The sequence below is a fragment of the Macrobrachium nipponense genome, chromosome 47 (genome assembly GCF_015104395.2).
Source record: "Macrobrachium nipponense isolate FS-2020 chromosome 47, ASM1510439v2, whole genome shotgun sequence".
NCBI classification, from domain to species: Eukaryota; Metazoa; Arthropoda; class Malacostraca; order Decapoda; family Palaemonidae; genus Macrobrachium; species Macrobrachium nipponense.
The window spans coordinates 29,161,026-29,174,467 of NC_087222.1; the positions used below are offsets into that span (position 1 = coordinate 29,161,026).

Here is a 13,442-nt window from a genome sequence, read left to right on the forward strand (position 1 = left end):
AAGATCAAACATCTTAGGCCATTCAGGATATGGCACTAGATACGAGACCTAACAAAAGACAATTCTTTATGCCTGTGTTTGGATTTAACAACAAGATCAAACATATTATCCCAGTCAGGATATGGCACTAGATACGAGACCTAACAAAAGACAATTCTTTATGCCTGTGTTTGGATTTAACAACAAAATCAAACATCTTAGGCCAGTCAGGATATGGCATTAGATACAAGGCCTAATGAAATACGTCCACTTGACAAGGAAGTCTCGTATCTTCTCCAAACCAAAAGCAAAGATGACGGTCATGATGTTCATCTAGAAGGCAAAACAGAACTAGAGACTTTAACTAGTGAGAATTGATAGGCCTTATCCTTCATTGCAAAATTACAGCTAGACAAAACCGCAAAACTGGAGTAAAATGCGAGAAAACAATGAACCATAAACTTAAAGTCTGGAACATTTTCTCGGCTCGGGGAAGGACGAGGAAAACTTTCGAGAGGGACACAAAAAAAGAATAAATAAATAAAAAAGGGACTATTTCACCCGGGAACTGTTCGAGTCTGGAGGCTGGAGACGGAGTGGAGATAGTGAGAGACAGTTGGAGATTCGAAAAGTGGTCTCCATTCGGCTTTTTTGAGGAGACGTGCAAAGTAAAATACAATAATGTGTATTACTACTCTGGATATAAACCGTAAGAAAGTATCTGATGAGCTCTAGACACTGGAAAAATTCTCTACTTTATACATAGGGACTTGGTTACTCTCTCTCTCTCTCTCTCTCTCTCTCTCTCTCTCTCTCTCTCTCTCTCTCTCTCTCAAAGCAGTGTGGAGACCCAGGTAACACAAAAGACGAAACCAACACTGCCCAATAAACACTCCTGCAGGAGATGTGGGACGTTGAATCTGAAGGAAGAACACCTTAGAAGAGACAGTTAGAAGCGAAAATGGCCTCAGAGGATCTCTCTCTCCTCTCTCTCTCTCTCTCTCTCTCTCTCTCTCTCTCTGGGCCATAAACAAGGATTCTAGCGTCTCCTGCCTCCGATCTATTGGACAGGAAGAAAAAAATAGACCCTTTTTACAAAAGGGTCCCATTTCTTTCTGTTCCAGGATAGTGTACTTTTCTCAGAGAGGGGAACGAAAGGTATCTTTATTTAGCTCTGTGGAAAACAAGATATATATATATATATATATATATATATATATATATATATATATATACGTATATATATCTATATATATATATATATATATATATATATATATATATATATATATATATATATATACGTATATATATATATATATATATATATATATATATATATATATATATATATATATATATATATATATAAATTCTTTTCAGCTCGTCTTGGCAATGGGAGTTTGGAAACGTACATTCCGTGTCGTGTGACTGGGTTGGGTTCGTGTGTAGTTCCTGTCCCGTTACATATTTCGAGAATAAAATATCTAGGAGGGAGATCTGATAGTTCTTAGATGTCCCTTCGTAGACCTGCTTGACTGTAGTTGGAGACGCTCCAAAAAATATATTCAATCTTGCATTACCTTCATTGATTTCTGTCCAGTGAACACCATAATGTTCTTTGGAAGGTTTTTGAGTTACGAGTCAGTGGCCACCCCATCAATAATAATAATAATAATAATAATAATAATAATAATAATAATAATAATAATAATAATAATAATAATAATAATAATATATACACATTAAGGCAGGGATATTATCAAGTATTACTTGTCCCTCTTACTGGCATTCAGATAAGTGCCTGTAGATACCATAAGGGTATCTATAGAGGCACCCATAAATACCCATCAAGGTATCTATGTAAATGTAGATATATGGTATATATGTACATATATATATATATATATATATATATATATATATATATATATATATATATATATATTATATATATATATATATATATATATATATTATATATATATATATATATATATATCTATATATATATATATATATATTTATATATATATATATATATATATATTACCATTCCAATAATGCTTCTCCATCTCATGCAGCCCTGGGCTACTTTGAGAGCTCAGTTTCTCCCGTCACCTCGTCCTCCGAGACGAGGAATCCCATCAAAACTTGGCAATTCCTAACCCTGAGGTTGATTCCTACTGGGAATTCCTCCTGGAATTCCTCCTGATTCCTTCTGATCACTTGGAGGGGTATTTTTGAACTCGATCTGACTTAAGAGGAGCTTCGGGGGAGTCAGTTGGGAGACGTTTGGGTTGGGGCCTCTGTGGTTGGTTTTAGGGAGAGAGAGAGAGAGAGAGAGAGAGAGAGAGAGAGAGAGAGATGTCTGTCTGTCTCTCATTCTAATTATACTATTTATTTTATCTCTTCAATTATGCCATCATCTCTCTCTCTCTCTCTCTCCATTTATACCATCTTCTCTCTCTCTCATTAGTTGTCTTCCATCTCTCTCTCTCTCTCTCTCTCTCTCTCTCTCTCCATTTATTCTATCCTCTCTCTCTCTCTCTCTTTCTCTCTCTCTTTCTCGTTCTCTCATTTCGTGAAATTGCGTACAAGCGAGGCAAACATTCATCAAAAATAACGTGACAAATATCAGTGGGGATTTCACAAACCTCAAAAAAACAAACAAGAAACAAACAAACAAACAAAAACAAACTCCTTCAGCCAACCCCCGGTCCAAAAAGGTCTAAAAAACCATAAAGAAAGGCAGGAATTTGAATATAAAATTATGTAACTTGATAAAAATACACATTAGAATATTTATCTACTTATTATATTGGCCGACTCAGCAAAAATAAAAAAAAAATAATCCGACACTACACGATTTCCACACGAGGATATCTTGTTTTTTCCTTTTTTTCGGGTGGGTAAAAACGTTTCTTCCCTTTCCGTCCCTTTGGGAAATAATGGGCAGAAATGGTCGTCGGGTAAGTCTGGTCTACGTAGACTTGTTATCTGTTTTTATGGGACTTGTAGGCGGGACAGAAACCTCTCTGTCTGTCCGTCTGTCTGTCTGTCAAGGACCGAAAACGTACCAAGAAAAATGATAGTGGACAGACGATCTGCTACGTGATGGAGATGGACAGCAGCTTCAGGAGCCGTCGGGGCTGGCAATCAGGGACTCGAACTTAGCATCTAGTGTTCCCCCTATCTGCTACCTATAGAGGCTGGGGCATAACTGGGGCATAACTGTTCTATCCTCTGGAGGAGAGAGAGAGAGAGAGAGAGAGAGAGAGAGAGAGAGAGAGAGAGAGAGAGAGAGAGAGAGGTGGCAGAATGTACAACGCATCTCCCACCTGCTTGGAATGAATGGACAGATGAATAATTTCCACTTGGACCCGCCCCATCCACCCTACAAAAATGTATGACCGGACCAAAGCCAGTATATTCCGGAGTGATAATTGAATACGGAATATTGAATAATGAATGACGTTCATCCCCATGACTCCTCTCTCTCTCTCTCTCTCTCTCTCTCTCTCTCTCTCTCTCTCTCTCTCTCTGTTGATGGATGCTGGGAGTAAATTGTTGTTTGAGTTTTTTTTTTATTAAAATTAGGAGATTTCTTTTGTGTTAATTCCGGCGTCAATTTAACCTGAGGTTAATTTCCTGAGAATACTTATAGCAACTAACAAATGGTGACGCTAAATTTAGTCTTTCTGGTGCCCTCCAAGAAATGAACTAAATTACAATAAAAAAAAATGTTTCAAAATCAAAACTACAATATTGCGACAAAATGAAACTGCTGACTGAAGGTTCCAGGACTCTTTTTTTCTTACTCACTCAGCAGAGGAGGGATTTCCAGGATTCCATCAGCCAGAGAAGGAGGACCTTGCCAAGACTCCTCCAATCAGCGGAGAAGGAAAACCTTCCAGACTCTATTCCAGCCCCAAAAAAAGGGGGGCCGGAAGGGGGGGAAAAAAAAAAAAGGGGGTGGGGGAAGGGACATTCCAGCCTCCATCAGCAGAGAATGGAGGACCTTCCAGACTCCATCAACAGAGAAGGGGAGCGACCTTCCAGGACTCCTTCCATCCAGCAGAGGAAGGAGGGCCTTTCAAGCCTCCATCAGCAGGAGGAAGGAAGGACCCAAGGGACCTCCAGCAACAGAGAAGGAGGACATTCCAAGACTCCATCAACAGAGAAGGAGGACCTTGCCAGACCCTCCATCAAGCAGAGAAAGGAGGACCTTCCAGCCTCCAATCAGCAGAGGAGGAAGGAACCATTCCAGGACTCCATTCCATCCGCCCGGAGAAGGAGGACCTTCCCAGCCTCCATCCACAGAGGAAGGCAAAGAGGGCCTTCCAGGACTCCCTCCATTCCGCGGAGAAGGAGGACCTTCCAGCCTCCATCCACAGAGAAGGAGGGCCTTCCAGACTCCTCCATCAGCGGAGAAGGAGGACCTTCCAGCCTCCATCCACAGAGAAGGAGGACCTTCCAGACTCCTCCATCCAGGGAAGGAGGACCATTCCAAAGCCTCCCCCCAAGCACAGGAAGAAGGAGGGCCTTCCAGACTCCTCCAATCAGCGGAAGAAGGGAAGGACCTTCCAGCCTCCATCCACAAGAAGAAGGAAGGGCCTCCAAGAACTCCTCCATCAGCGGAGAAAGGAGGACCTTCCAAAGCCCCAATCCACAGAGAAGGAGGACCTTCCCGGAATCCTCCACAAGCGGGGAGGAAGGAGGACCTTCCAGCCTCCCATCCCACAGAGCAAGGATGGACCTTCCAGGACTCCTCCCATCCAGCGGAAGGAATGGAGGACCTTCCAGCCTCCATCCACAGAGAAGGAGGGCCTTCCAGACTCCTCCATCAGCGGAGAAGGAGGACCTTCCAGCCTCCATCCAAAACAAGAAGGAAGGAGGGGCCTTCCAGGACCCTCCATCAGCGGAGAAGAGAGGCCATTCCAGCCTCCATCCACGGAGAAGGAGGACCTTCCAGACCTCCCCATCCACAGGAGAAGGAGGACCTTCCAGGCCTCCATCCATCAGAGGAAGGAAGGGCCCCTTCAGGACTTCCTCCAATTCAGCCGGAGAAGGAGGACCTTCCAGCCCCATCCACAGGAGGAAAGGAGGACCTTCCAGACTCCTCCATCAGCGGGAAGGAAGGACCACCTTCCAGCCTCCATCCACAGAGAAGGAGGGACCCTATTCCAGAACTCCTCCATTCAGCGGAGAAGGAAGGACCTTCTGGCTTCCATCCACCAGTGAGGAGGGCCTTCCAGACTCCTCCAATCCAGCGAGAAGGAAGGGCCCTCCAGCCTCCATCCACAAGAGAAGAGGACCTTCCAGACTCCTCCATCAGCGGAGAAGGAGGGACCTTCCAGCCTCCATCCACAGAGAAGGAGGCCTTCCAAACTCCTCCCATTCAGCCGGAAGAAAGGCGGACCTTCCAGGATCCTCCATCCAGCAGAGGGAAGGGAGGGCCTTCCAGCCATCCATCCACAGAAGAAGGAGGGCCTTCCAGACTCCTCCATCAGCAGGAGTAAGGAAGGGCCTTCCAGACTCATCCATCCAGCAGAGAAGGAGACCTTCCAGCCTCCATCCACAGAGAAGGAAGGGCCTTCCAGGAATCCTCCATTCAGCCGAGGAAGGAGGGACTTCCAGGACTCCTCCATCAGCGGAGAAGGAGGACCTTCCAAGACTCCTCCATCAGCGGAGGAAGGAGGAATTTCCAGAATCCTCCATCCAGCGGAGAAGGAGGGACCTTCAAGCCTCCATCCACCAGAGGAAGGAGGGCCTTCCAAGGACTCCTCCATCAAGCGGAGGAAGGAATGGGAACCTTCCATGCCTCCATCCACAGTGAAGGAGGGCCTTCCGACTTCTTCCATCAGCAGAGAAGGAGACCTTCCAGCATCCATCCAAATAGAAGGAGGGCCTTCCATACTCCCTCCCTCAGCATAGAGGAGGACTTTCCAGACGTCTCCATCAGCAGAGAAGGAGACCTTCCAGACTCCTCCTCCAGGCAGAGAAGGAAAGACCTTCCAGACCCTCCATTAGCAGAGAAGGAGGGCCTTCCAGACCTCCTCCATTCCAGCAGGGAGAAGGAGGACCTTCCAGGACCTCCTCCAATTCCAGCCCGGAGAAGGAGGGACCTTCCAGCCTCCATCCACAGAAGGAAGGAGGGCCTTCCAGACTTCCATCCACAGAGGACCGGAGGGCCTTCCAGGACCTTCCATCCACAAGGAGGGAAGGCAGGGCCCTTCCAGACCCTCCCAATTCAGCAGAAGGAGGGAGGACCTTCCAGGGGAATCCTCCATCCAGCCGGAAAGAAGGAAGGGACCTTCCAGCCTCCATCCACCAAGAAGAAAGGAGGGACCTTCCAGCCCCATCCACAGAGAAGGAGGGCCTTCCATACCTCCCCTCCAAATCAGCAGAGGAAGGGAGGATTTCCAGGACCTCCTCCATTCCCAGCAGAGAAGGAAGGACCTTCCAGAACTCCTCCCATCAGGGTTCCAGAGAAGGAAGGACCTTCCAGACCTCCTCCATTCCAGCAGAGGAAGGAGGGCCTTCCAAGGACCTTACCCATCAGGGCCAGAGAAGGAAGGACCTTCCAGACCCTCCATTCCAGCAGAAAAGGAGGGCCTTCCAGACCCCATCAGCAGGAGGAAGGAGGGGCCTTGGCCAGGACCTTCCGGCCATCAGGAGAAGAAGGAAGACCTTCCAGACTCCTCCAATTCATCTGGTTGAGAAGGAGGACCTTCCAGCTCCATCCACCAGAAAGAAGGAGGGGGGGCCCTTCCAGCCTATCCAGAAGGAGGGAGCCTTCCAGGACCTCCATCCACAGAGAAGAGGGACCTTCCAGGACTCCATCCACAGAGAAGGAAGGGCTTCCAGACCCATCCTCCATCAGCAGAGAAGGAGGACCTTCCCAGACTCCTCCATTCAGCGGAGAAGGAGGACCTTCCAGCCCCCCATCCAAGGTAGGAGGGCCTTCCAGACTCCATCCACAGAGAAAGGAGGGCCTTCAGAACTCCATCCACCAGAGAAGTGAGGGGCCTTCCAGACTCCATAAGCAGAAGGATGGGGACCTTCCAAGACTCCTCCATCAGCGGAGGAAGGAGGACCTTCCCCAGCCTCCCATCCAAAGAGAAGGAAGGGACCTTCAGCCTCCATTCCACCAGAGAAGGAGGGCCTTCCATACTCCTCCATCAGCAGAGAAGGAGGACCTTCCAGGGAACTCCCTCCATCAGGTTCCGAGTAAGGGAGGACCTTCCAGAAGCCTCCATCAGCAGAGGAAGGAAGGACCTCCAGGACTCCTCCCATTCAAGCCAGAGAAGGAGGGTCTGCCAGCCTTCCCTCCACAGCAGAGAAGGAGGACCTTCCTTTGACTCCTCATCACAGAGAAAAAGGAGGGGCTCTTCCAGACTCCATCCATCAGTAGAGAAGGAAGGACCTTTCCAGATCCTCCATCAGCGGAGAAGGAGGACCTTCCAGCCTCCATCCACAGAGAAGGAGGGCTTTCCAGCCTCCATCCAAAGAGAAGGAGGGCCTTCCAGACTCCATCCACAGAGAAGGAGGAAAACCTTCCAGACTCCATCCACAGAGAAGGAGGCCCTCCGACTCATCCGCAGAGAAGGAGACCCTTCCAGACTACCTCCATTCAGCGAGAAGGAGGACCTTCAAGCCTCCACCACAGAGAAGGAGGACCTTCCAGCCTTCATCCACAAGAGAAGAGGGCCTTCCAGGACTCCCATCCACAGAGAAGGAAGGAACCTTCCAGATCCATCCACAGAGAAAGAAGGCCTTCCAGACCCATCCACAGAGAAGGAGGCCCTTCCAGCCTCCATTCACGAGGAGGAGGACCTTCCTGCCTCCATCCAAAGAGAAGGGGGGCCTTCCAGACTCCATCCAAAAAGAAGGAGGGCCTTCCAGACTCCATCAGCGGAGAAGGAGGACCTTCTAGCCTCCATCCCCAAGGAAGGATGGCCTCCAGATCCATCCACAGAGAAGGAGGCCCAGACTCCATTCCACCAGAGAAGGGAGGGCCTTCCAGACTCCATCAGCCGAGGAGGAGGGCCTTCCAGCCTCCATCCACAGAGAAGGAGGGCCTTCCGAGGGCCTCCATTTTTCCACAGAGAAGGAGGGCCTTCCAGACTCCATCGCCAGAGGAGGAGGGCCTTCAGATCCTCCATCCCCACGAAGGAGGAGGGGCCTTCCAGACTCCTCCATCCACAGAGAAGGAAGGCCTTCCAGACTCCTCCATCCACAGAATAAGGAGGGCCATTCCAGACCCTCCATCCACAGAGAGGAAGGCCTTCCAGGACTCCCTCCATCCACAGAGAAGGAGGGCCTTCCAGACTCCTCCATACAGAGAAGGAGCCTTCCAGACTCCCATCCACAGAGAAGAGTGCCTTCCAGACCCATCCACAGAGAAGGAGGGCCTTCCAAGACTCCATCCACCAGAGAAGGAGGGCCTTCCAGATCCATCCAACAGAAAGGGGGGCTTCCAGACTCCATCCACAGAGGAAGGGCCTTCCAGACTCCACCAGCCGAGGAGGAGGACCTTCCAGGGACTCCTCCAAATCCAGGGAAGAAGGAGGACCTTCCAGCCTCCATCCACCAGAAAGGAGGCCTTAAAGACCTCCCCTCCATCAAGAGAAGGGCCGGCTTCCAGCCTCCTCCACAGAGAAGGAGGGCCTTCCGACTCCAGCCACCAGAGGAAGGAGGGCCCCTTCCACCTCCATCAGCGGAAGGAAAAGGAGGACCTTCAGGCCTCCATCCATTCCAGCCAGAGGAGGAGGGCCTTCCAGACTCCTCCCATCAGCAGAGAAGGAGGCCTTCCAGACCTTTTTCCATCCACAGGAGAAGGAGGGCCCTTCCAGACTCCATCCACAGATAAGGGGAGGGCCTTCCAGACTCCTCCATCCACAGAGAAGAGGAGGGCCTTCCCAGCCTTTCCCCATCCACAGAGAAGAGGCCTTCCAGACTCCTCCATCCACAGAGAAGAGGGGCCTTCCAGACTCCTCCATCACAGAAGGAGGACCTTCCAGTCCTCCATCCACAGAGAAGGAGGCCTTCCAGAATCCTTCCTCAGAAGGAGGGAGGGCCTTCCAGGACCTTCCAGACCTCCATCCAGCAGAGAAGGAGCCAGGGCCTTCCAGACTCCTCCATCAGCGTGAAGGAGACCTTCAGCCTCCATCCACAGAGAAGGAGGGGGAAACCTTCCAGACCTCCTCCACACAGCGGAGAAGGAGGACCATTCCCAGCCTCCATCCACAGAGAAGGAGGACCTTCCAGACTATCCTCATCGGAAAAGGGGGGGGGGGGGAGGACCTTCCAGCCTCCATCCACAGAGAAGGAGGGCCTTGGCCAGGACCTCCAATTCCACAGAGAAGGAGGGCCTTCCATCCTCCTCCATCACAGAGAAGGAGGGCCTTCCAGACTCCTCCACACAGAAGAAGGACACCCTCCCAGTCCTCCCCCATCCAGGCAGAGCAGGAAGGGAGGACCTTCCAGCCCACTCCCTCCCATCAGCAGAGAAGGAGGAACTTCCAGACTCCTCCATCAGCGGAGAATGAGGACCTTCCAGCCTCACCACAGAGGAAGGAGGACCTTCCAGCCTCCATCCACAGAGAAGGAGGGCCCTTCCATACCGGGTCCTTCCATCCAAACAAGAAGGAAGGAGGACCTTCCAAGGAAGCCTTCCATCCAGCAGGAGAAGGAGGACCTTCCAGGACCCAGCCTCCACCAGAAGAGAAGGAAGGACCTTCCAGACTCCTCCATTCAGCAGAGGAGGAAGGCCTTCCAGGGATCCTCCCATCAGCAGGAGAAGGAGGACCTTCCAAGACTCCTCCATCCAAGCGGAAGAAGGGAGACCTTACAGCCTCCATCCACAGAAGGAGGGCCTTCCAGAATACCATCCACAGAGAAGGGAGGCCTTCCAGACTATCCACAGAGAAGGAGGGCCTTCCAAAGACTCCTAAGGGCAGAGGAAGGAGGGACCTTCCCAAGAATTCCTCCATCAGCGGAGAGGAGGACCTTCCAGCCTCCATCCACAGAAGGAAGGAGACCTCCAGGACTCCATCCACAGAGAGGGAGCCTTCCATTACTCCTTCCATCAGGGCAGCGAAGGAGGGGTTGACCTTCAGGGACTCCTCCATCAGCAAGAAGGAAGGGAGGACCCTTCAGCTCCTTCCATCAGCAGAGAAGGGGGAGGACCTTCCAGGGATCCTCCATCAGGCCAGATGAAAGGAAGGGGGGATTCCAGACTCCTCCATCGCGGAGGGGAAGGAGGACCTTCCCGCCTCCAGTCCACAGAAGGAAGGAGGACCTTCCAGACTCCCCTCCATCCAGCAGAGAAAGGAGACCTTCCAGACTCCTCCATCCCTCAGCAGAGAATGGGAGGGACCCCTCCAGACTCCCTCCATCACAGAGAATGGAGGACCTTCAGGACCTCCTCCATCAGCAGGGAAAAGGAGGGACCTTCCCAGGACTCTCCATCAGCAGAGAAGGAGGGTCCTTCCAGGAGGGGCCTCCATCAGCAGAGAAGGGAGGCCTTCCAGACCTCCTCCATCAGAGAAGGAGGCCTTCCAGACTCCATCAGCAGAAAGAGGATGGGACCTTCCAGACTCCTCCATCAGCGGAGAAGGAGGACCTTCCAGCCTCCATCCCAGAGGGAAGTATGGGACCTTCCAGCCCCACTCCGATCAGCACCAGAAGGAGGGCCATTTCCTTCCACCATCCCTCCATCAGCAGAGAAGTAGGACCTTCCCAGACTCCTACCATCAGCAGAGAGGAGGACCTTACAGGACTCTCCATCTAGCAGAGAAGGGGGCCTTCCAGACTCCCTTCCATCAGCAAGGAAGGAAGGGGACCCTCCAGACTCCATCCATCAGCAGAGAAGGAGGGACCTTCCAGCTCCTCCATCAGCAGAGAAGGAGGACCTTCAGACCCACTCCATCAGCGGAGAAGGAGGACCTTCCGAAAAAAGCCTCCATCAACAGAGAAGGATTGGGTCCCTGCCAGACTCCTCCATCAGCGGAGGGAAGGAGACCGGTTCCAGATCCATCCACAGAGAAGAGGGCCTTTCCAGACTCCATCACAGAGAAAGTAGGACCCTTCCCGACTCCTCCATCAGCGGAGAAGGTAGGACCTTCCAGCCTCCATCCACCCAAGAGAAGGAGGGAGGCCTTCACGACCTCCATCCACAGAGAAGGAGGACCTTCCAGAATCCCTCCATCAGCAGATAAGGAGGACCTGCCCAGGGACTCCATCCGATCAGCGAGAAGAGGCCTTCCAGACATTCATTAGACTCCTCCTTCAGAGAGGAGGACCTTCCAGACTCCTCCATCAGCGGAGACATGGAGGACCTTCCAGCCTCCATGGCCAGCAGAGAGGAGGACCTTCCAGACTCCATCCACAGGAAGGGAGTAAGGGCCTTCCAGACTCCATCCACAAGAGAGAAGGAGACCTTCCAGGTACCTCCATCCGCGGAGAAGGAGGGACCGGCCTTTCCAAGGGAGCCTCCCATCCAACAGAGAAGGAGGCCTTCCAGACCTCCAAAGAGAAAGGAGGGCCTTCCAGACTCCCATCCAAACATAGAAGGAGGGACCTTCCAGAACCTCCATCACAGAGGGGGCCCAAAAGGAAGGGGGGCCTTCCAGACTCCATCCAAAGAGAAGGAGGACGGCCTTCCAGACTCCATCAGCGGAGAAGTAGGACCTTCCAGCCTCCATCACCGAGAAGGAGGACCTTCCAGCCGCCACCACAGAGAAGGAGGGCCTTCCAGACTCCATCCACAGCGAAGGAGGACATTCCAGACTCCATCCACAGAGAAGAAGGGCCTTCAGACTCCATCACATAGAAGGAGGGCCTCCAGGACTCCTCAGCAGAGGGAGGAGGACCTTCCAGCCTACATCCAAAGAGAAGGAGGCCTTCCAGACTCAATCCAAAGATGAATGAGGGCCTTCCAGACTCAATCAGCGGAGAGAAGGAGGACCTTCAGCCCTCATCCCACAGAGAAAGGAGCGCCTTTCAGAATCTCCATCCGCAGAGACGGAGGACCTTCCAGACTCCATCCACAGAGAAGGAGGGCCTTCAGACTCCAACTCCAATCAGCAGAGGAGGAGGGCCTTCCAGACTCTCTCCAACAGAGAAGGAGGGCTTCCAGCCTCCATCAACAGAGAAGGAGGGCCTTTCCAGAACTCCATCAGCAGAGGAGGAGGCCTTCCAGGACTCCTCATCAGCACAGAAGGGGGCCTTCAGCCTCCATCCACAGAGAAGGAGAGGACCTTCAGACTCATCAGCAGAGGAGGAGGACTTTCCACAGCCTCCATCCCCAGAGAAGGAGGGCCTTCAGACTCTCCATCAGCGGGGAAGGAGGGACTTCCAGGACTCTCCATCAGCAGAGAAGGAGGGACTTCCAGGACTCCTCCATCAGCAGAAAAGGAGGGCCTTCCAGACTCCTCCATCAGCAGAGAAGGAGGGGCCTTCCAGACTCCTCCATCAGCAGAGTACGACGAGGACCTTCCAGACTTCCTCCAAGCAGAGAAGGAGGACCTTCCAGGACTCCCCTCAGAGGAGAAGGAGGACCTTACAGCCTCCATCACAGAGAGAAGGAGGCCTTCCAGATCCATCCACAGAGAAAGGAGGGCCTTCCAGACTCCTCCATCAGCAGAAAAAAGGAGGACCTTCAGACTCCCCATTCAGCAGAGAGGAGGAGACCTCCAGACTCCTCCATTCAGCAGTAGAAGAGGGCCTTCAGACTCCTCCATCAGCAGAGAAGGAGACCTTCCAGACTCACCTCCATCAGCGGAGAAGGAGGACCTTCCAGCCTCCTCCACAGAGAGGAGGGCTTCCAGACTCCATCCACAGAGAAGGAGGGCTTCCAGAACTCCAATCCAAGAGAGGAGGGCCTTCAAGACCCATAAGCAGAGGGGAGGACCTCCAGACTCCTCCATCAGCAGGAGAAGGAGGACCTTTCAAGCTCCATCCACAGAGAAGAGGACCTTCCAGCCTCCATCCACAGAGGGAGGCCTTCATACTCCTCCATCAGCAGAGAAGAGGACTTAAAGACTCACTCCATCAGCAGAGCGAAGGAGGGACAACCTTGCCGATCTCCTCCACAGCGAGAAGGAGGGCCTTCCAGACTCCTCACATCAGCAGAGAAGGAGGGGCCTTCCAGACTCCTCCATTCAGCAGAGAAGGAGCGACTTCCAGACTCCTCCATCAGCAGAAAAAGGAGGGTCTTCCGATCTCCAGCAGCAGAGAAGGAGGCCTTCCAGACTCTCCATCAGCAGAGAAGGAGGAACCTTCCAGACTCCTCATCAGCGGAGACGAGAAGGAGGACCTTCCAGCCTCCATCCACAGAGAAGGAGGGCCTTCAGCCTCCATCCAAAGAGAAGGAGGGCCTTCCAGACTGTCCATCACCAGAGAAGTAGGACCTTCAGAGGCTCCATCCACAGAGAAGGAAGGCCTTCCGACTCCAT

At 51.7% G+C, this 13,442-nt stretch overlaps 2 protein-coding genes across 2 annotated transcripts in view; both read left to right on the forward strand.

Annotated features, from left to right (window-relative positions):
• The window catches only part of LOC135204608 (basic salivary proline-rich protein 1-like), a 9,362-nt gene extending 3,861 nt beyond the window's left edge, over positions 1-5,501 (forward strand). Inside the window, exons 3-4 of the mRNA XM_064234755.1 lie at positions 202-346; positions 4,021-5,501. Coding sequence (XP_064090825.1) covers positions 202-346; positions 4,021-5,501 — 1,626 coding nt within the window. The remainder of the gene's footprint in view (positions 1-201; positions 347-4,020) is intronic.
• A 285-nt stretch (positions 5,502-5,786) lies between these two features.
• LOC135204609 (serine/arginine repetitive matrix protein 2-like) lies at positions 5,787-11,265 on the forward strand. Its single transcript, XM_064234756.1, has 4 exons — positions 5,787-7,212; positions 7,357-8,726; positions 8,818-10,194; positions 10,309-11,265. The coding sequence occupies exons 1-4, from the start codon at positions 5,787-5,789 to the stop codon at positions 11,263-11,265; spliced, it is 5,130 nt and encodes a 1,709-aa protein (XP_064090826.1).
• The last annotated feature ends 2,177 nt before the right edge of the window (positions 11,266-13,442 follow it).